Source organism: Leopardus geoffroyi, chromosome B4 (genome assembly GCF_018350155.1).
Source record: "Leopardus geoffroyi isolate Oge1 chromosome B4, O.geoffroyi_Oge1_pat1.0, whole genome shotgun sequence".
In the NCBI taxonomy this organism is placed as follows: domain Eukaryota; kingdom Metazoa; phylum Chordata; class Mammalia; order Carnivora; family Felidae; genus Leopardus; species Leopardus geoffroyi.
The window spans coordinates 124,470,501-124,494,363 of NC_059341.1; the positions used below are offsets into that span (position 1 = coordinate 124,470,501).

The 23,863-nt window shown below is 47.6% G+C and overlaps 1 protein-coding gene across 3 annotated transcripts in view; it reads right to left on the minus strand.

The window, feature by feature from the left end:
• NT5DC3 (5'-nucleotidase domain containing 3) overlaps positions 1–23,863 on the minus strand; it is an 86,431-nt gene that overhangs the window by 47,386 nt on the left and 15,182 nt on the right. For all 3 annotated transcript variants that reach the window (XM_045467015.1, XM_045467013.1, XM_045467014.1), the window contains exons 2-7: positions 19,327–19,511; positions 9,621–9,695; positions 9,121–9,176; positions 3,580–3,670; positions 2,568–2,705; positions 359–419 (exon numbers count right to left, since the gene is read on the minus strand). In XM_045467015.1, the coding sequence (XP_045322971.1) occupies positions 359–419; positions 2,568–2,705; positions 3,580–3,670; positions 9,121–9,176; positions 9,621–9,695; positions 19,327–19,511 (606 nt within the window). The remainder of the gene's footprint in view (positions 1–358; positions 420–2,567; positions 2,706–3,579; positions 3,671–9,120; positions 9,177–9,620; positions 9,696–19,326; positions 19,512–23,863) is intronic.

The window sequence follows — 23,863 nt, forward strand, 5'->3', positions numbered from 1 at the left end:
GGTGGTTACCAAAAGGGGCCCAGGGGCCCGGCACTGCCCAGGGCATCGGGGGCAGAAAAGTCTTAAGGCAGGGTGGCCCCACCAGTACCGGGTCCATCGGGGACCAAGCCCCTGCCTCCTGCCTGGGTCTGAGTGAAAACACGAAGTGCCTGCAGCCGCCCGCTCCCGTGTTTTTGAGTCACTGTTATGCCAAGTTCTGAGACAAAGGGGAGGGAGACATCTGAACCACGAGGAAGCCAGGTCCGCACGCTGCACTCGGAAGGGCCCTACAGCCCCTGTTCGGCCCCGGGAATGAAGGCAACATGCCTGCGCCGTGGCCTGGCAGGGGGAAGGCTGTCTTCACAATGAGGCTACATACCGATATCTGCTTCGATTGCTCGGTACATGATTCCTTTGATGTGCACGTCTCGAATTGAATCCTGTCCAAAGAGAGGTTTTTAGTGAGTGAAACCATAAGTGAGGTCGCCTGAGTAACAGGACAAGCGAGACGGCATTTGGGACGATGTCCGCCTTTAGAAGCCTGGTGATGCAAGCACCAAATGAAATCGAAATTCTGGTCCATCTGGCACAGGCGGCCCCTCGCGGGGGGAAACTTAGGTTTCCATGGCGACAGTGGCAGGTTCCAATGCAGTTGTCAAAAGGGCCCCTGGGAGGAGGTAACTTGTGCGAACAACTCTGAACAAAGCCCACGTGACACATGGCAACGTCTATGCAGGATCACGCAGAAACGGTCCCAGGGCATCTGCAGAAAGGGAATCCTTGCTGTTTCCTCTCTGCACCCCTCCCTGGACCCCAAGGGCAGGTTCCATCATCTAGAGAAAGAGGGCGAGGCCAATGGCAGGACCTTCAGTTCAGTGAGGCAGGGGATCGTCAGGGAGATGGCAAGCCAGCCAGTAAACACCATCAAGAGGAGGCTGCTCACCGCCCCCACGTGCCCCTGGGTGTGGCAGCCTGATGGCCTGCAGCTATCAGAGCACAGCCCTCCTCTCAGGGGGCACTAAGCAGGTCTGCTACCTAGGCGGCACGCCTGGAGGCACAAGGACACTTACTACAGGGTGTGGCCGGGGACTGGGCTGCCTTAGAAAACCGGTAGACTTCTGTCAAGAGTGAGCACCTCTGGACTATAAACTCAACCCCGATCACCTTTTAGCACAGGCTTGTTCAACTTCACATCAACAGAAGGCAGGGGTTAAGAGCAAGCCGGAGCCAAACTTACCTGGCCTGAAATCTAGGCTCTACCACTTACGAGCTGTGTGACTTTGGGCAAGTTACTCAACCTCTCTGTGCCTCAATTTAACTGTAGAATGAGGGTAAAAATAGTACCTACCTCCAGGCATTATTGTGAGGATTTAATTACTTAATATGCATAAAGCACTCAGAAAAACAGTGCCTGGAATATATGTAAGTGTTCGCTGTTGGTGCATAAACATCTCTCTTCATGCCTGCAAAGGGTTATATAACTGAAAGTGATTCTTCTTCTTTTTTTTCACAAGTGATTCTTAAAGTATTTCAGGGCACCAAAAGGAGAACAGAAACTAAATACTTAATATTAGTTCAAATAATACCAGACTAACATTGAGAAGCTAGACTTCATCCTTCATCTTCCTAAAACCCATAATTTTAGCCAAAATTTAAAATCAGTCCTAAGCATGTAGGCATAAAAGCATTATAGTACATAAGTACAGATCTTTTAACTATAAGTACTTAGGGGCACCTGGGTAGCTCAGTCAATTAAGAATCCAACTCCAGACTTTCGCTCAGGTCATGATCTCATTGTTCATGAGATCCAGCCCTGCATCGGGCTCTGTGCTGCTTGGGATTTTCTCTCTCCCTCTCTCTCTGCCCCTCCCCTGCTCGATCTCCCTCTCTCAGATAAACATGAAAAAAAATTTAATACACAATATATATTACATATATGAATATATATGCATATATTTACTATATATATTTGAAATAAGTATTATTAAGTAATACATGAACATGTTTTTAAGTACTGAACAAAGTTCAGACAGCTTAAAGAATACATATAAACACACGTTTCTGAATATAAATGAAAATATATAAATGTGAAGTTACATAAATGATGTGCATTTGTATGTGTGTAAGTTTCATAGCTGTCTATAAACCTCCCCCACTGGGTTTCTGCACAGCTTCTGCAGGGCCTGGGAAGGCCTCCATGGAACCTCTGGGGACAAGAGGGCTGCAGCCTTGGTGTGACGTCACCCTCTCCACAGGCAGGCGCAGGGGTGAGCTGGGTCGCAGGGGTGAGGTGGGCCGGCTGGACCTCAGCCACCACCAGCCCCTCTGACCAGATGCATGGGCCCTGGCTTTTGGTCGGAAAGAATTAGAAATCCAGATAACAGTATGAGTACCCTCTTCTTTTAACACGAAATTAGACTGATTTCCAAGTGTTCTGGTGTAACATCTTTCTTAACAATTTTCCAGGTAAAACTGTAAATAAAAGAGATCCCAGACGAAGGACTGTTTCAAACACCTAGCCAAAGGAGGCTAATGATTCTGTCCCTTTGCTAAAATGCTTGGAGAGTCGTGGCATCACCGCCTCTCACCTTGACGTCTTTGTACAGATGGACAGGCTCATAGTCAATGTTGTTCTTGAGAAAGTACTCGTTGACACAGGACAGGAGCGACATCTCTGGCAGGGAGAAGATGTCCATGAACTGCTTCATGGTGTTTCCGTGAGAACTCTGCAAGCAGGGAGGAGAACTTCAGAAGTGGAGACTTACCTGGGGGAGGTCATCAACATCTGGATCCCTCTCCCCAAGAAAAGGATAATTCTAACAATAACAAAGCAGAAGTCTTCACCTTTTCTTCTCATTCCCACCACAGCCGACATCCTACTCTAAGCGTAACTGGGAAATCCAAGGAAATGCCGATTTCCCCCCCAAAAGTCTAACCAATGCCACGCTCCTGTGACAACTCTGTCTAACTTCCAGCTCACTCTACCCCACCAAACCCAGAGGAAAGTCAGCAAGTCGATTATGGCCCGGGGAATGGCGTTAAAAGCCACATAACTCTCCTGAATGTGAGCACCTCCGTGCAGCCATATGTGAGCCTGAAAAAGAGCCTTTCTCTGAGTGCCTGCAATTTGTAGCCCTAAGTTTACCAGCTGACCAGGCATCTTCCAGTGCATTTTGACAATGTAAACAAAAGCCCACCTAACAAGACTGGAGCAAAAGCTCAGAGACAGAAGTCAGAGAAGCAGAGGCTTCCCTGCGGCACAGGGTGACCTGTTATCTTGGATCTCAGGGCAGGTGACCTCTACTACACGGACTTCATCAGAAAGTGGGGACACACCAAGAGGGAGGGTGACAGACAGGGGCGGGTGCACGGAAAGTGTACAGAGCCTCTAGCAGGTAGGGAGGAAAGGGCTAAGAAAGGGCAATCTTGAAGGACCTAGGAGAAACACCAACATACGAGCCTCTCTCAAATCCAGGGTCTCTCAAAACGTCCCAAATGCCCTTGTCAGTTCCGCAGGAGCACACAGAGACCCCAAATCTACCAGGCCGTGTTTCGAGAAGGAAACAGATAGGCTGCCTTAAATGAATAATCTCCCATTACCTTTCCATAAAAGTCACTCATCTGTTCCAAAGGCACGTGGGACCCCTCATACATTTCAATGACTTCTTCATCGGGGACAACGCTGAGGCCTCTGGAAAAATCACGGGCAGTGCAGTTAGACTCACGTAGCAAGAACAGCGATTTTCAGACCTCTGGCAACTGCTGGGATTTTCAGCTGAGGTGCCAGACACCGCGGTCACGAGGAGGTGAGATGTGCCGCTGGTAAGCGCTACAAATCACAGGCGAGAAGCTGCTACCATTACTAACAGCAGGCCGTTGGAATAAGGACAGAAAAATAATACGTCCTAGATGCCAGATGTGAATTCCACACCCTCATTCACTTACTTCTCAGCAATCCTAGGAGGGGAGCACTATCATCCTCCCATTTCCCAGCAGAGGCAACTGAGGCCCCGATAGGTCACATATCTTAGCCAAGGTCACCGAAGTAAGAAGTGGTGGGTCAGGACCAGACCCCAGGCTTCCTGGCTCTCAGGCCCAAGCTCCTCAACCTCTACGTCGTGCTGCCTCTCTCAACAAAGCACAAGGCCTTCCTTTGCCTTTTATGTTTTTACTACATTAGGGAGAGACAGGCTAGCTTTGTCTGTATCATCCTCCTGACCTCTGATGCTCTAACCTAAGGTCAGTGCTGAGGAGGGAAAAGCCATGCATGAGGCTCGGGCGGACTAAAAACCCCATGACACAAGGCAGGAAGCCCTGTGTCATCTCGGAGGATGCCACCTCCAAGAGGGATGACCCCAGATGCTATGTGACAGCAAAGGCCAGTTTCCTCATCTACAAAAAGCCAGGGTGACATCTGCCAGCTGCCTGCCTCCAGGGGCCGCAGCAGAATCTGTGAACCAATCCAGGCCCTCCACAAAGGGAAGGGTGACTTTTGGAGTCCAAGTGACCTGGGTTTCACCCTGCCTCGGCCACCGGCGCTGGGAGCAGGTGCTGTCACTGGGGATTTCACGTTCTCCTATTTCCCCACCTGGCACTGCCTGCTCCAGCGTGTCGTGAAGAAAAATGTCTGTTCCCCAGCCGCGTCTCTCGGGAAGGTGCTTGAGAAACAGGCACCAGTGGTGAGGAGACCACAGAATGAATGGTGGGAAGTCTCCACGGTGCCATGTGGGAGTATCCACGATGTAACAAGAGTCTTAGTTACTAATATGAACAGGCTGCTTATCATATAAAATCACCTGGCCAACAACACATACAAGCTGTAATTGATGGCTGACATGCAGCTGTGATGGGAATCTAATTTCAGCCTTTTCCCTTTGTTCTCCACCCTCATAAAACTTTCAAAAATACCCAAGGAGATGCATTAATATTTTGCCCCCGATCTTGGTTAACTTGATACATTGCACTTTATCATTCACCAGATCAGTCTGGACAATGACCTTGGGGCAGAGCTCCTGCTAAAGTATCAGCGCTCAGGCGTGCACACGCCTAAGGCTCTAACACTTAGAAAGAAACTATAAAAAGTGGAAGAACTCTGCTGGGGGAGTCATCCTTCTGCCCCCAAACTAGGCACTACCCTAAGACACACTCACAGGCACAGAACCTCACAAGCTGCATCTTTAAGGCCCAAGTAACCAAAGGTCAGCTCAAAAGCGGGGAGAAAGCCAGCTGCAGCCAGCTGAATTCCGCGACAGGCTGGTGGGGAGGGAGGGGGTTTGGGGGGACCGCCTGCACCCAGATGTAACCTCAACCAGCGCTAGGATCAAAATAGAAACTACTTGGGGGGGGGGGGGGCGCCTGGGTGGCTCAGTCAGTAAAGAGTCTGACTCTTGATTTCAGCTCATGATCTCACGGTTTGTGGGTTCGAGCCCAGCATCGGGCTCTGAGCTGACCGCGCAGAGCCTGCTTAGGATTCTGTCTCCCTCTCTCTCTTCCCCTTTTCCACTCACTCTGACTCCCTCTCTCAAAATAAACGAACTTTAAAAAAAAAAAAAATTTGAAACTACTTACACAGCCCTGTATGACTACGAGAAATAGAAAGGTTAGGAGTGCAAATCTGACCGAGTCTGTCCGGGGTTCAAATCCCAGCTTCTTTAATTAGTAGGGCTATCACCTGGACAAGGAATTTAACCTCTTTGGGTCTTACTGCCATTTTCAAAATGGGGAACAATGATAGCGCCTCCCTCCTGGCATAACTGAGAAGACAGAAGAGTATACAGAGGTGCTGGCAAATGTGCCTGTGATGAGAGCAAATGCAGCTTTCACAAGGTCCCCATGAAGAACTTAAATCATGGGTACAAAATGGGACTGTGGGGACAGCCAGTCTGCCTCCTCCTCTACCCCGTGGCATCCACTCCCACAGCCCACAACACAAAAGTCGAACTCATGTGGGAGCCGGGGACCCGCAGCAGGTCTCAGAAACGGATGAGGCTGAGGAGGGGGCACTCTGCCCAGCCATGGGCTCATTCTCACCCCTTTTAAGGGAAAAGGAAGGGCATTCCGCGTGCTTCTGCCGCCCTGAGCATGCTCTGGTCTACACAACGAGTCACCCTGAGGCAGGCAGTGGAGTTATGCCAATCTTACAGAGGAGGATACCAAGGCTTTGGGATGGCCAAGAACTTGCTCAAGGCCACACACATGTGAGCAGCGGGGCTGGGGTCCACGCTCAGGAAGTGTGACCCCAGAGCCCCCTCGGCCCACCACATCCCCTAGGCACTGCGGCCACAGCGACCGTCCCAGGACCTAAACCTGGACACTCCTTCTCCTCCAAACGCCTCGGCGGGGGTCTCGCTCTGCCCCACACTTCCTGACACGGTGGACGACTTGCCTACAGAAGAAGAAACAAGACAATCAGGAGCCACAGGACGGCATCGTCCAAGAAGAGGAAGGAAAGACCAGGTCAGGCTGAGAGGGCAGGGTGAGACCTCCCCGCAAGTCCGCCCTGAAGGAAGGATGGGTGAGATTTCAAGAAGCAGTGAGGGAGGAAAACCGTACCGTGGGAGAAGGCCAGCATGAACAGGTGGCGAGCAGCAAGAAAGAACTCAGAGGAAAGGAACACATGCACCCTGTGCCCTGCCTCACGCACTCCAAGACCGGCTATATCTGTTGGCAAGAGAGAGTCCCCTTCTCCTGTTGACCTGGGGTGGGGCGGGGGGGGGGGGGGGGGGGGGCTGGGTGTGTCACACAGAGGGGTCTGCCTGGAGCAAAGCCAGAGGGAGAGAGCCAAAAGATGGAAAGAGTTGTGAGAGGTCAGTTTGGCCCCTGGAGCCAGCCACGCCTACAACAAGCCCAGACCACAGGCCCTGGGTCTGAATCCTACTTCTGTGCGGCCTTGGGCAAATTACTTAAGACCTCTGTGGTAATACTAGTACAAGCCTCACAAGGTTATTCTGAGGATCAAACGAGTTAACTGAAATAAAGCCCTTGTGACGGTGTCTGTGCCGTAGCAAGACGCCACGTTTGCTAGTGGCTGTGTATTATCACCAGCACTATTATTCTCATCAACATCGCCATCTCTTCTCCCCTCTGAAACACCATTAAAACGAGAATAAAAGAATAAACTACTCCAAAAGTCAAGGGAAGTGAGAGCAAAAACATCAGCAGACAAGACATTTCAGTATGTTCACCGGAAGACACAAAGCAAGCGCCTGACACAGCAAGTGAAGAACAGAGGCCCACAAGGGACACCAACGAGAGGAACCGAATAACCGCCACAGCCCCCCCAGAGAGGCTCAGCCCTGTGAGGCACCGGGGAGCTCCTGGAGGATGTACTCCAGCAAAACGAGGGAATAAACCAGAGAGAGGAAAGGACGGGAACCAGGGAATGGGGACAGAGGCCAACGCAAGCTCCAGGGTGAGCAATCAGAGAAGGGTAGTCAATTAAAAAAAAAAAAAAAAAAAAAGTAAGTGATATATTATCTAAAACATTTGAACTGTTGGGAAATAAACACACGGATGATATCTGTGATGGGGCATTTAGAAAAAATCAGGGACACCTAGGGGCGCCTGGGTGGCGCAGTCGGTTGAGCGTCCGACTTCAGCCAGGTCACGATCTCGCGGTCTGTGAGTTCGAGCCCCGCGTCAGGCTCTGGGCTGATGGCTCAGAGCCTGGAGCCTGTTTCCGATTCTGTGTCTCCCTCTCTCTCTGCCCCTCCCCCGTTCATGCTCTGTCTCTCTCTGTCCCCAAAAAAATAAATAAATGTTGAAAAAAAAATTTAAAAAAAAAAAAAAAAAAAAAAAAGAAAAAACCAGGGACACCTCTACGGAAAACGAAGCAAATAAAAAATGATGTTGTTATGAAATCTAAGAAAAGGCACACGCTGTACAAGGAAGAAAGCAGTCACGGTGCACGACGTGGTGTTAAGAAGGAATAAGACTGAAGAGTCACGACGCAAACAATGACCAACACTGGAGGAACAGGCAGACATGGACCGTCACGAGGCTCTAGAAACGAGACTGCGGAAGCCGTGTGTGTTTGTGCACGCCAAGTCCTGTCCCGTGGCAGAGAGGATGTCCAGAATTAATAAATTAGGAAACAGAAATATGAAAAATAAGCACATTACTGGAAGAAAAATGCAAACAAAAAAAAAATCAAGAGTGTAAAGGGGTTGGAGGGCAAAGGAGGTACACAGGACTGCTGCCCACCACAACACTTTCCAGCACTGATTCTGTGAACATATTTAACTTGGATAAAAAAAAATGTTAACTTTAATAAAGTTTGTGGGGCGCCTGGGTGGCTCAGTTGGTTAAGCATCCGACTTTGGCTCAGGTCATGATCTCACAGTTCATGAGTTCAAACCCCGTGTCGGGCTCTGTGCTGACAGCTCGGAGCCTGGAGCCTGCTTCCGATTCTGTGTCTCCTTCTCTCTCTACCCCTCCCCCGCTCTCACTCACTCGATCTCTGTCTCAAAAATAAATGAACATTAAGAAAAATTATAAAAAAAAGTTTGTGAAAGAAGAATCTAAGATATGCACACCTCTGGTTTAAGGTACAACAACGACACTCCTAAATCCTCCCCAAATTCAAGAATTGGAAAAGGCAAAATCCTTCATGTTCAGTTTCAAAGATTTCAGCCTGAACTAAGTACTTCTAATAATTCTAATAAATGGGGGGCAAGAAGGGGGGGAATGTCTTAATATCCAAACTACTCAACTGCCATGGTGGGAACCAGAATCCGCTGCCTAACTCCAGCACCCCTCCCCACCCAAACCCGTACCCCAGAACCCTCACTCAGCTGGCAGACAGACACCTCTGGAGAGCCCTCCTCCCGCAGAGTCCCCCAGAGTGCCCCTTCATAGTCTCAGCATATGTCCATCATCACCTTCGTCACTACAGACTGCAGTCACTGGTTTATTTATGTGGCTTCCAACCTACACTCCCAGCTCCTTGGAGCATCCTTGTAAGCCAAACCCTCCAGACCTGGCATGACAGTAGGTGCCAATCAATGTTCCTGAAGGAATGAGTGAATAAATCACAAATACGCACACAGAAACCCTCTGCATCACTAAGCGGTCAGTGGGTCTTGAAACCCAAAACCACTTGGTTACTTTGGGTGAATTAAATTTACCTCCTCTTACTCTTACCTGTAGACGGTTCCCAACTGGATGTAATGAAAAGCATCTATCTTCATCAAAACCGCCTTCAAAAACATAAACACATGCACAGGTGAGTAGCACAGAACAGACAGCATGTTTATGAGGACTGTGGGTTATAAATCGTGTCAACACCAGGCTGACATGACAAGGAAGTACCCTGTATGTCACACAGACCTTGCATGCTGATTAAAGCACCGTGCAACCTGCCAAGGAAATGACTGCAAAATCTGCAAAACAATATGACAACTGGCTCTTCCTTCTAGAAATAAACAGTATCTTCCAAATGGCTAATGCATTCACTCATTTTTTCCAACACACAGTCTCCTGAAAAAGACTTTATCTAAAGATATTTTTTAAATCATTCAGTTCTGCAGCCCCAAAGGATATAACTGAAAATCATGTTCTGTGTTCAGCAAAGAAAAGCACCAAGAGTACACGTTCTTCCCAAACACCATCAAACTGTAAAAGAACGTGAGGGTGAAACCTACCCGCTGCACATCGTAGTGAAGTCCACGGATGGCAAAATTTGGGTCATACTCATACTTCCTGATTTCCGCCGGATACTAAGAAAAAAAGAAAGGAACCATTTTTCAGCTCACAACGTACTGAGTTCAAGACACGGATCACATCCGGTCCCTGTACAAAAGCTGAGGTGGCTGATGTACTTTGGTGGGAAGACGGGGTCAGGACGGAGCACAGCTTGGCCCTCTGTTCTCAGACCAAGTTCCTCTTGGCCACAGTGCCCTCCCTCCACCCACTCCCGTCTACCTGCCCAGACACAGGTAAGGCCTCACCCCTGCCCCAGCTTCTCTCGTCTTAACTCCCTCTGCCCACCCCATCCCTCTGCCTTGGGACTCCTATTTCCCTAAGACCCCGGAGACACATCTGCTTCTACCTCCAAGACTTCACTTCCTCCTACTGTATTTAAGGCTGCTGATGAATAGTCCCCTCTGTTGGAAGCACAACTTCTCCCAACACGTTATCAACCATCCATTCAGCTCACATGTGAGCACCTCAGTGTATGAGCCCCCTGCGTGGCCCCACTACCAGCTTTCATGAAGCAACCCAAGCAGAAAACTTTTCAAAGGGGGGCAGGGGCCCTCCATATAGCGTTCATTGCTTTCCTCATCTGGACTGTCAGCCGCTGCTCACCCTTCAGGGGCTGGAAAGACCTCACCGTTATCAGGTGCAGTCTCCCACCCACTCGGGCCAAGAGGGCCCCTCCCTCAGCGTGTGGTACGCAGTTCCTGCTCGAACACTGTGACTCAGAACACGCGTTGACTTCTAGAGGCAGCTAGGTTCCCCTGGCATTTCCTATTCTTAAATCATTCTTCGGATTCTGCAAAAATCCCAGCTCCGTTCTTATCTACTGGACTAGGCATCCAAGTCCTTCTCTCCCTCCCCAAATCCCAGAATTAGAACACCAGCTACCCCAAGGGGAGCACCAAGGTACCGAGCGCGGTATCTGCTGCTACTGCACACGGGCCCTTCCATTCCCATTTTACAGATGGGGCACCAGGGCACTGAATGAAACAATGTGGCCCAACAGCTGGGATGCGGTGGGGTGGGGAGTCAGGCCTGGGCCTTTTTGCCTGCTCTCCCGACTCCCCTCTGCCCTTGGAGTATAGTCTTGCGGGACAAAAGAGTACTCCTGAGCCCAGAGAGGCTGTGTCACCAGGATCTCCCAATCACGATGTCAACTGCTTACGTAAAAACCTAGACAGCTATCAAGACGCACAGGAGCCTCTTTGCACAACTGGACTAACCTGTCGTGACCAGGGCCACGTTTGGGTGAGGACGCTTCCTGCTCCCACCAGCTGAACTACACGCGGCAAGTGTCCGAGCTGCACAAAGTGCTGACTCAAATGTCACATCTGAGCTCATTTATCTGATGCCCGCCACTCATGCCAAGAAATCACCAAACGCTATTTCCACTCAGGGGCGTTTCCAAGACCTCTGAACACTGTGTGCGGTTCCGTGTCTTTACTAACACACTTCACACACACATGCCCGGAACCCACCACACGGCACCGCGATCCTGCCCATCCCTGGAGTCTCCTCCTGAACTTGGGAGTGAGGAGGAAGGGGGAGGACCCGGGGAAGATACTTCAACGTTCCTGAGACAGGTGCTTCTTCACTGAGCCAGCCACGTGCTACCCGCTGTTCTGGACACGTCTGTGACTTTATTCTACGTACTCCTCACGGCACGAGCACGGAGGAGGTTGAGCATCTCATGTCCGTTCGTTGAATAATCTGAGAAGCGGAGTCAAGCGAACGGCTCAGGCTCACAGAGATAGACAGAGGCTGGGCCGGACTTGAGCCCCGGCCCATGTCACACCCGAGTCCACGTCAACCACCTGTAATCAACTCTGATGAACGCTGAGCCACCGCAGGAGATGCCCATCCTGTGATGGCAGAGCCTGCCGCGTCCGACCGCCCGGTGGGTTCGCTCAGGAGGTTCACGGTGGGACACAGGGCTGGCCACCGGCGCGAGAACCAGAGACAGAGGGTACGCTCTCTGCGCACAGACTCCTGGAGGCTGTGGCGGCTCTTCTCTGAACGAGGTCTATCCAGACTCCCCAGCAGGACACAGACATCACAGGGAGACACGGCCACGCACCCACCCGTGGGCCCCAGAGCGGTGTATTCTTGGGGAGCCACTCCCGATAGACACACCATGTTTTTATGTCACAGGCGGCTGAAAGGGCCTCACGGGACACTGTTGTCACAAAGAACACAGGCCCCAGTGCTGAGGGACCAGGCGTCAGATCCCAGTCCTACTCTGTGTAGCTGGGTGACCCTGGCAAGGTCTCTAAGTGTCGGTTTTCTCATCTCCAAAGTAAGGATACCAGGAGACCTACCGCAGGTGAAGTAGAGGGAAGAAAGCAAAGGATGCGTGCGGGGGGAGCCCCTGGCTGGCTAGGTCGGCAGAGCATGCAACTCTTGATCTTGGGGTTGTAAGTTCAAGCCCCACATCAGGTATAGTAATAATAAAATCTTTTAAAAATTTTATTTTTAATTAGGAAAACAAAAAACAAAAAAAAAAGGAAGCCTGAGGGGCGGCGGGGCAGTCTCTGGCACGTAGCCGTAGCAAGTTGCAGTGAAACGGAGTTGCTTTGCTGGACTAGGAATCGGGAGGCCTGGGCTTTGAGACCCCCTCTTCTAGCCTCTGCTACTTCCCAGAGGACTTCAGGCAAGTCATTTAACCCCCCCACCCCTTCCTTCATATGGAAAATGAAACAGACTTGGGGTGATTTCTCTGCTCCACTCGTGCCCCCTGAATTGTGATTTCCCCTGCAACCAATCAAGTCAGAAATGTCCTCACGGCGGGCCCCTTTCCAACCCACACACGTGCGCATGTGCATGGGCCTGTGTGCACACACATACACGAGCTCACGGCATCTCTGAGAATAACCATCAACAGGCTTGTCCCATCGAGGAAGCCAGAGCTGCTCCCATCAGCCAGGGGGTTACGCTTTTCTCCACTGGCCTAGGACCAGATTTTCTGGACTCTTCAGAGTTGAGAAACTTTCCACCAGCCTGAAAACATGACTCACTCAATGTGTCGTGAAGATTACTGGTGTCTCTAAAAGCAGAACAAAGGGTATAAAAAGATAAAAGACCTAACGGCACTGGGGATTTTTATTAACCCTGTCTGGTTTCCTTCAGCACCTGGATTGGTTCTAATTCCAAGGGTAATCTGAGCAGGCTATCACGTGGGGACAAAGGTGGAGCAAGATGCTCCAGAAATGTCCCTTACAGCTTCAAGCACAGTTAATGCCCAGGAGTGCCCACTCTGCATACCCAGAAATGTGTACATTGTCCCTCCAGGTCTGCGGCTTGGCCACGTCTCCAGCTGATTACAGAGCTCTCCACAGGGCTAGCAACCTATACATCACAGCACCGCTGCTGAGTTCCTGAGGTCCAGATGCCTATAAATATAGGTTTTTCAGAGGTCTTTGAACGTTTCAGGAGTCTAAATTATGCGTCTAGTCAGTGGCAGGGCAAAAGGGCATGAAAACAAAGCTCTCCAAAATCTTCACAAAATGGGAAGCGAGGACAAAACAACCTGCATCCGAATGGTGACTCCACACCAGGCAAAACACTCTCACCTAACCGTGTAATTCCATAAATAGGTCACGTGCTTACTGAGCGGGTCCTTTACGCCAGGGCCTGGGAACATGGCAGGAGCGAACGGATGGAACAGATTGCACAGTCGCTGACCGAAGTTTACATCCCACCATGGGGAGGCAGACGTACACAAACACCCAGCAGAATGCCCCATGGTGAGAAGTAATACAGAGCAAATGCTCTACAAGGGCTTGGAGAGCCGAAGAAAAGAATAAGAAGTTGAGGAGCAAGGCCTCAGACTGCCTGGGGCCAGGGGGGATCGTCCAAAGCAGAGGAAGAGCAGATGCAAAGGCCCTGGCAGTTCAAGGAGCAACGAGAACTCTGGTGTGAGGACAGGTGGGGGGAAGTGGGGGCGTGGGAGCAACGGAAGGCCTTCTCTGTCATTCCAAGTGTGCTGGGAGGGCTTCAGGGGGCCTTGGGTCCAGGAGTGATATGGTCAGAGGGTGATGGTGGCCTGGCCCAAGGTGGTGGTGGGGAGGGGGGAGAAGGGGATGGAGTTAGAACATGTTTTGAACGAGTATCTTTTGAAAGAGTGAGAAGAGAGCTCACAGCTGCACAGAGCGACCCCCTCCCAAAGAGCAGAGCATAGAAAGGGAAAGAGTAACTTCACGGTGCAGAGACGCTATAAACACACCTCGGCCACGTGATCAAGGCCAACATCAATGGCGGTGAGTCATGCAGACAGCACGCACCCTTGATACAATATGGTGAGAATGGCACTTTACCTCTGTGGTCTTCCTCCCCCAGAACCCACAACCTCAGTCTAATTACAAAAAAAAAATGGCAGGCAAATCCCAAGAGAAGGCATCCTAAAAAATACCTGACTAGTACTCTTTAAAACTGCAAGGTCATCACAAACCAGGGAACTGTGAGAAACTATCAAAGCAGAGCCTAAGGAACCATGACAACTAAATGTAATGTGGCATCCTGGATGGGACCTGGAACAGGGAAAGAACATCAGGTAAAAACTAAGAGGATCTGAACCCACTATGGACTTCATTAAGTTAATAATAACATTATGAACGTGGTTCTTCAGCTGCGATAAATGTACCACAGTAAACTGTGATCAAGAGGAAACCAGGCATGTGTAGACACAGGAATTCTTGGTATTACCTCTGCAACTTATCTAAAAACCTAAAACTCTCCTAAAATTAACGGTTTATTTTAAAAAGAGAAAAAGAAGAAGGGGCACCTGGGTGGCTAGGTCAGTTAAGCATCCAACTTCAGCCCAGGTCACGATTTCACGGCTCGGGAGTTCAAGCCCCGCATCGGGCTGTGTGCTGACAGCTCAGAGTCTGGAGCCTGCTTGGGATTCTGCATCTCCTTCTCTCAGTGCTCCTCCCCTTTATGATCTCTCTCTCTCTCTCTCTCTCTCAAAAATAAACATTAAAAAAAATTTTTTTAATAAAAAAGGAGAAAGCAAGAACCCATAGCATTTGCTGAGAGATCAGACGTGGAGCACAGGAGAATGTGAGGCGTCATGGCTGATGTTAGGCTCCAGATTTGAAAAAAACGGGTGAATGTCAGTGCCTGTTAATGACAGGGAACACTGATGAGGGTATGGATGTGGAACATGAAGTCAAGAACTCTTATCACTCTCCTTCTATTCCTTGGTGGACCCATGAAAAGAAAATACAGTCATTACCCTATATTTTGTTCTATTTTTATGAAAACTTCTTTTTCTGAAAAAAAAAAGCATAATTAAGGGGCTAGAACTTTTACATTTGCTTTCTGGGAAGATGCTAAATTGCAAACTTACTGTTCTATTACTGTGCATCTCAAAAGCAGATGTCTTTCCATCTCTACAAGTACATTTAGTCTTTGGCAGGAAAAATGGCACCAAATTAAATGCCTCTTGGAAGAATTATTTTGTTTAATCAGAGCAAGAGAAAAATCTGCATAAGCATAATTGACTCTATTAATATGCCTGACATAATTAGTGTTATGACTTATTTCTTTTATCCAAGCAACAAACAGACATAATGGGAATGAAACTTCAGTGATCTTAAGTCCAGAAGCTTTTATAATCATGATTGTACCTCTTTTTCCCCACCTGTTTCATCTCCCTTTTCCCCCCACATTTCACACATTTTTTATCTTCATAATTTTTTTTATCATCACGAATATTTTATTTCCATATGAACAACAGGGTGGAAATGAAAGGTGTTATTAATCCCACAAGGAACAACATGGAATAAAGAATATTTATGCCTTGGAAACAGATCTGAGTTCAAATTCTGGTTCTGTCTCCTACTGATCTCACGGCTTTGAACTACGTGCTCATCTCCATTAGCCTCAGTTTCCTCACCTGTAAAACAGAGACAACATCTATTTGTATGGTTGTCACGCATATTAGAAATACCAGTAGTGCGGGGCGCCTGGGTGGCGCAGTCGGTTAAGCGTCCGACTTCAGCCAGGTCACGATCTCGCAGTCCGTGAGTTCGAGCCCCGCGTCGGGCTCTGGGCTGATGGCTCAGAGCCTGGAGCCTGTTTCCGATTCTGTGTCTCCCTCTCTCTCTGCCCCTCCCCCGTTCATGCTCTGTCTCTCTCTTTCCCAAAAATAAATAAACGTTGAAAAAAAAATTTTTTTTAAATAAATAAATTAATTAATTAAAAAAAAAAAAAGAAATACCAGTAGTGGGCCACCTGTGTAGCTCAGTTGGTTAAGCATCTGACCTTGATTTCAGATCAGGTCATGATCTCATGGTTCCTGAGTTCAAGCCCCACATTGGGCTCTACACAACAAGGGGCCTATTCAGGGTCTCTCTCTTGTGTGCGCACTCTCTCTCAAAATAAATAAACTTGAAAGAAAGAAAGAAAGAAAGAAAGAAAGAAAGAAAGAAAGAAAGAAAGAAAGAAAGAAAGAACGGAGGGAGGGAGGGAGGGAGGGAAGGAAGGAAGGAAGGAAGGAAGGAAGGAAGGAAGGAAGGAAGGAAGGAAGGGAGGGAAAGGCAGTAATGGCTAACATTTATTGAGTGTTTTCTATGGGCCAGGCACTTTATATATATTAACTCATTTAATTACAATGACTTTGTGAGGACAGTACTGTTACTGTACCCATTTCACAGAGGAAGAGACTGAGGCTCAGAGAAACTAGGTGAGTTTCTCGAGACTACCTGAGAAGTAAGTAGTGAAGGTCAGGATTTGAACACCAGCAGTCAGGCTCCAGAACCTGCACTTCTAGCACCAAGCAGAAAATCAACAGACGGGACTGTTAATAAAATGACTGCTATTTTGCGAGTGATAATCAAAGTCACAGCAAATGCCACAGATGACCTAGGTCTAGAAGGCCATCAGCAATGCAACACCCCTTCAGTTCAACCTCCCCATGGGGTCGTGGAGAGGTGGTGCAGGTTGGCAGACAGGGCAGTGAGGGCGGGACCAGCTAGTTCACACTCTGCTTTCATCCTCACAGTCAGGGGAAACGTCTGCAGGTTAGATGGAAGAAAAGAGAGTCTCCTGAACAGATGGGCAAATGCAGCTGGATGGCAAGTGGCTAGATGGGTTTACATATGGGAAAGTGGCCATAACTAAAGAAAGCTGCCTGTTGGCTTAATGGCAGAAGGGAAGGTTATTTTTGACACATGCCATTACTGAATTTTGAATAAGGAGAAAATGACTCGCTTATTAAGTCCACTGATAACCAAAAGCTCAGGGGATCAGGAAATATGTTGCCTCAAATGGTGAGGATCCAAAACCAATGGAAACTTTGGCAGCATTAATAAAGGTATGGTATCCAGAACCATGGAGGTGATGGTCTCCCTCTATTCCATACTAGTCAGACCCCACCTGCATGAACATCTTCAGTTTGGGGACTCACATGTGAGGGGGATAAACCAGAGCACACACAAAGAAGGGTAACTGAGATGATAAAAGACCAGAAAGGCAGCCAAATGGGAATGGCTGAAAAAACTCAGAATGACCAGCCTGGAAAAAGAGACGTCTTGGCCAGCATAATGGCAGGACTACAGAACACATAGCCCAGTAGATTAAACACTATCCTAGCAGATCAATCAGGTATAGAACATTAGTTCTCCTGATCTAGGTTTCTAGATTTCGCACACCTACCAGTCTGCCCACCCCAGCCCACCTTTGCTGACAAACTCCTTCCGGGGTCCCGGAAGTATCACCTTCTTTGTTGTTCTCCTAATTCCCTCAAGCAGAGAAAGTTGTCCCGACATCCTCTACACATCCCTAGCTCTTTGTTCAGACGCATGGAGACGCCTCCAGGAGGTGGACGCGTAATTCCTCTGCTTACACGACTGCCTCCCCACTACAGTGCTGGTCCCCATATGCTACTCATCCTCACTCCCCCTGCTTCTACCACAGGGCCTGGCACAGAGGGGGTTCTTAGTAAGGGCTGAAGGAATGTGTGAAGGAATAAAAGAGAAGAGATCGATGGTGAAAGCTGTCTGAAGGCAGAATTGTTCGACCCGCCAAATCAGAAGTGCCCCCTGCAGAAATGCACCCTGGTCTGAGACAGACCCCGGAGCTGCACTTGTCGGGGGCGTTCTGGGGGTTCTCAAAGGGCACTAGGACCTGCTGACGTCTGAGGATGCTTCTCACTCAGGCTCCTGAAATAGATACTCAAAGTGGACTACAGAAAAGCATGTTGGGTTCTGAGTGTTTCTTTTTGCCTTCCTTACTATAAGGTCTCAACAACACTATGCACCAGAAGACAGTCAAATGTTCTTTACATAAGAACAACTCCAGTCAGGAGTGCCTGGGTGGCTCAGCTGGTTGAGCTTCCGGCTCTTGATTTCAGCTCAGGTCATGATCTCAGGGTTCATGGGATTGAACCTCCACATTGGGCTCCGTGCTGACTGTGGAGACTGCTTGGAATTCTCTCTCTCTCTCTCTCTCTCTCTCTCTCTCTCTCTCTCTCTCCCCCTCCCTCCCTCCCTCCCTCTCTGCCCCTCCCATGCTTGTTCTCTCTCTCCCTCTCTCAAAAATAAATTAATTAATTAATTGATGAAAATAAAGAAAACAAAATAAAACAAAACAGAACAACTCAAGTCAGGAGTGCCTGGGTGGCTCAGCTGGTTGAGCTTCCGGCTCTTGATTTCAGCTCAGGTCATGATCTCAGGGTTCATGGGATTGAGCCTCCACATTGGGCTCCAAGCTGACTGTGGAGACTGCTTGGAATTCTCTCTCTCTCTCTCTCTCTCTCTCTCTCTCTCTCTCTCTCTCTCTTCTCTCTCCCTCCCTCCCTCCCTCTCCCTCCCATGCTTGTTCTCTCTCTCTCAAAAATAAATAAATTGATTAACTAAAATAAATAAAATAAAATAAAATAAAATAAAATAAGATAAAATAAAATAAAACAAAACAGAACAGAACAACTCCAGTCAGTGATGAGGTTAAAATATTGCCTATTATTTGAAGGATTTCTTCTAACCAGAGCTCAGCAGGCTGCCGGTTCATCAGCTCTGGGAGAAACTCCATCACCACTTGGTGAGAAATGAGAGCACGGAGTCTGTAGTCCAATCTCTGCTAACGCATAACTTGAAAATCTTTCATTAAAGAGACATCTAGAGATTAAAAAAAAAAAAAAAAAGCAACTATTTTCCGGTAAAAGTTCCAGTGATGGGAGATAAACAAGTTCTGGAGATCTATTACACAGCACAGCACCTACAGCAAACAACACTATATTGCTAAAACATCTGCTGAGAGGGTAGATCTTATTTTAAGTGCACACACGCACGCAAATAACAATAATAATAATGAAGGGGGCAGGAGGAAACTTTGGGAGGTGACAGATGGTTTATGACCTTGGTGGTGGTGATGGCTTCACAAGCATACACTATGCCCAAACTCATCAAGTTATATACATTAAGTGTGTACAGCTTTTTGTATGTCAATCATACCTCAAAAAAAGTGGTTTGAAAAAAAAACCAACAGGCTTCTGGATAGAGTCATTTGGAAGGGAACAAAATCTACTCATGCATTCAACAACAATTTACTAAGTGATGTCTGTGTGCCAGGCACAGGGCCAGATCCGCTCACGGCTGCTCTCCAACGTCTAAGAGAAGGAGGAGGGAGACCACAACGTCCCTGTGCTCTTACCCGGTGTTCATTGATGAGAAGGTCCCGCGCAGCATTAAATATCAGCGTGTGGAGGTGCTTTGAGTAAAACACCAAGGTATAATCGTAATCAAAGCCATAGATTTCAATGTCTGACAGGCTCATCTCATTGTTTGAGAAAATGGCATCTGGATTCAACAAGTTGTTCATAATTGAAGGCACCAAGTCTAGAAGTAAAGAAAAAATGTATATTATATCATGTGATAAATAAAGGTTAGTAGGATTCCTCAGTGAGTCAACCAAAGTGCAAGCATGAGAAGCCAGTCGCAAAGGACTGCATGTGGGATGATTCCATTTATCTGAAATGTCTAGAATAGGCGAGTCAAACGGAGAGACTGCTAACGCGTGTAGAATCTCCTTTTGGGGTGATGAAAATGTTCTCCAATTGGTGATGAGTGATGGCCAGATGGCTGTTGTGAACTGAAAGCCACCAAATGGGAGACCTTCAAGTGGGTGAATGGTACAGTATGTCAATAATATCTCGGGCGCCTGGGTGGCCCAGTCGCTTAAGCGTCTGACTCTTGGTTTGGGCTCAGGTCATGATCTCACAGTTTTGTGAGTTCAAGCCCACATCAGACTCTGTACTGACAGCAGGGAGCCTGCCTGGGATCCTCTGTCTCCCTCGCTCTCTGCCCCTCCCCAACTCGCACTGACTCTGACTCTCTCAAGATAAATAAATAAACTTTAAAAATAGTATCTCAATAAAACTTTATTTAAAGAGAATCTTTGGGGGCACCTGGGTGGCTCAGTCGGTTGAGTATCCAACCCTTGATCTCGGCTCAGGTCATGATCTCACAGTCATGAGATCAAGCCCCACACCAGGCTCTGCACTAGGAGCATAGAGCCTGTTTAGGATTCTTTCCCTCTCTCTCTGCCCCACTCTCTGCTTTCGCATAGGTGCACACTCTCTCAAAAATAAAATAATACAAAAAGGAACCTTTGTGGGGCGCCTGGGTGGCGCAGTCGGTTAAGCGTCCGACTTCAGCCAGGTCACGATCTCGCGGTCTGTGAGTTCGAGCCCCGCGTCAGGCTCTGGGCTGATGGCTCGGAGCCTGGAGCCTGTTTCCGATTCTGTGTCTCCCTCTCTCTCTGCCCCTCCCCCGTTCATGCACTGTCTCTCTCTGTCCCAAAAATAAATAAACGTTGAAAAAAAAAAAATTTAAAAAAAAAAAAAAAGGAACCTTTGTTTCAGTATCACAAGAAGATTTGTTTCATTTAAAAAAGAACATATTGGGGCGCCTGGGTGGCGCAGTCGGTTAAGCGTCCGACTTCAGCCAGGTCACGACCTCGCGATCCGTGAGTTCGAGCCCCGCGTCAGGCTCTGGGCTGATGGCTCAGAGCCTGGAGCCTGTTTCCGATTCTGTGTCTCCCTCTCTCTCTGCCCCTCCCCCGTTCATGCTCTGTCTCTCTCTGTCCCAAAAATAAATAAAAACGTTGAAAAAAAAAATTTAATAAAAAATAAAATAAAATAAAATAAAATAAAACAAACGCAAAGGTAGACCGTTCACAAGAGCTAGTCCCGGGACAGGGAGAAGCCAGTAGTCCCAAGCTCTTCGGCATGTAACACCACAGATCTTCTGGCCTTACATCGTCAATGGGCCACTGCGGACGATGCTATTTTCTGACCATGACCACATGGCACTATCCACAGTAAGTAACACAGGATCACTTACAGAGTGACCAACGGTCAGAGTGACCAAGGATCACACATGATCCTTCCATGGGAAGTTCTAACAGCCTGTTTCAATTAGAAGTTCATGTTTAGAAAGGGTTGGCAATAAAGTCTCTCTCCCTTTCTACAACCTGAGAAGAAAACGTGAAGCCATCAAGGAACCCTGCCGGGATGGAAAGTCACTACCAGCACATCTCCAAAGGCTGCCCAGTCGTGTCCCGCTGGAGGGAAAGCCCAAGGTGTATTAATCACATGAACATCATCACCAAAAAGCTCAGATGTCTAATTTGTCATCACTCAAAATAAACACGAGGAACATGGGAAGCTTAAAAGGGATTTCAACGCCCCATAAAACCACTTCAAAAACGTGCTGAGAAGAAACACAAGTAATTACAAGGCAAAAGGAAAGAATGCCAAACACTCACAAAAAGACAAACAATCTGTCTAAACTGTAGACTCTAGAGTATAAATGGAAGGAGGGCCCTTGACTAGTCACCTCTGTACTTTCCCAAAACAGAAACAAGACTGGGTACCAATTTAGAAAGTGAATTCCTTTTGTACCTAATGGATGATGACAGAAAGACTATACAGTTAGTACAAAGAAATAGAGAGACCGCTCTATTACACTGTCCAAAGCTCTGATGACAGCCTGGTTCCAAGGCAGACACCTGGGCTAGAACACGGAGGGCAACTGAGGCCCCACTAGACTTTGCATGACTGAGAAGGAATTTGGTTACAGCTGTCTATAGGAAGCCACAGACTGGGGCTCATGCAGCATAACCCAGCCTAAGCTGCCTAACACAGCTACTACTCCTCAGCTGCATTTCTTTGGGAAATCAGCCCTCCCCAACTGTTATGGCCTGTGTGGCCTCAGTGAGATTCCACTCCTGACTCCAGGAGGAGAGCACATGACCCAGACCTGGCCAAACAGCACCTGAATTCCCCACCAACATGAATTCGTTTGGAGAAGGCTTAGGACCCCCTCTGGCCAATCATCATCATACTTTCCCTATAGCCAAAGTGTACCAGTAAGTTCCAGTCAGGAAAATTTCTGGATTTAGAAGAGAATTTCACAGAAAAGGCATTCTTTTCTTCCAAACTTGGATCTAAAAGGATATAAAATGAGATGGGTGGGGCCATCCCTAAGAACCTTTAAAAAGGCCAGTGGGGGAGAGGGGAGCCCTGGGTGGCCCAGTCAGTTAAGCAACCAACTCTTGATCTCAGCTCAGATCTTGATCTCAGGGTCAGGAGCTCAAGCCCTGCATTGGGCTCAGAGCTGGGCATGAGGCCTACTTTAAAAAAAAAGGAAAAAAAAAAAAGCCAGTAGGGAAGAAAGCAAGGTCAAGAGACAAAGCTAATACTACCTCTGGATTTTCCAATTGCACAAACCCATAAAATTTCCTTTAAAAATGGTTTGTTTGGTTTTTTAGGATTTGTTTGGTTTGTTTGGATTTAGCTTAAGCTAAATCAGTTTGAGCTGGATGTTTTATTGCTTGCAGTCAAAAAGATCCTAACTAGGGGCGCCTGAGTAGCTCAGTCGGTTAAGCATCCGACTTCAGCTCAGGTCACGATCTCACGATTCATGGGTTCAAGCCCCACATCAGGCTCCGTGCTGACCACTCAGAGCCTGGAACCTGCTTCAGTTTCTATGTCTCCCTCACTCTCTGCCCCTCCCCTGCTCACGCTCTGTCTCTGTCTCTCTAAAAAATAAATAAAACATTAAAAAAAAAAAAGATCCTAACTAAAAGTTCATTTCAAGCATATTCAGCCACTCAAAATTCTTACTGCCTACAAATGTTAACATTTTAATTCAGTATTAAATGCATTCCCCGTTTAGACTCTAAAGAATCATTGCAATCTTAAATTCTCGTTCATATGCCCAACTTTCAGCAAGACGGGTAATCTACCATTACTCTGTTCTCCAGAATATGCTGTAGTTGAGTACCAACTTGAATTAAATTCACCTAGAATATTCTCTCTTTTTCTAACTACATAAACACTGGCTAACTATAATAAAAGAATGTCAGATAAGATTTTCCTTTATACTGTGCTGCAAAACAAACACCAGGTGAGTCAAAGAATTAAAGCTCTTAAATGTTTAAAAGGTGTGAAAGCTAGATTACTATTTACCTCATATTTCCAAATATAAAAGCAATAACAATAAATCACAAATGGAAAACATCCACAGATTTACAATCTAAACATGTGTATCCAAAAATAGCACAAACAATAATTTGAGGGAAAAGGTTATATTAAACAGAAATTTAAAGGTAAAAAGCAAAAATATGAATATGCTAAATATTGAAAAACAAATCCATGATGCCTGGGTGGCTCAGCTGGTTAAGCCTCCAACTCTTGGTATCAGTTCAGGTCTTGATGTCAGGGTCATGAGTTCAAGCCCCACACTGGGCTCCACATGAAGCCTACGTAAAAAGAAAAAAAAAAAAATCCAATAAAAAAGATAAAGGGGATGCACCTGGGTAGCTCAGTCGGTTAAGCATCCAACTCTTGGTTTCAGCTCAGGTCATGATCTCAGGGTTCCATGGGATGGAGCCCTCCATCAGCTCCACGCTGACAGCACATAGCCTCCTTGGGATTCATTCATTCATTCTCTCTCTCTCTCTCTCTCTCTCTCTCTCTCTCTCTCTCTCTCTCTCTCTCTCTCTCTCACACTGTCTGTCTCCAAATAAAGAAAAAAAAGATAAAGCATCAGAGATTTCCTCCATAAGAGAGGAAATTAAATGGCTAATAAATGTAAATGTTCAACCATTCTAATCATAAACAAAATTAAAAGTTAACTCTCTCGGAAAGTTTTACTGTACTTCATTTACTTTTTTTCTATAAGAA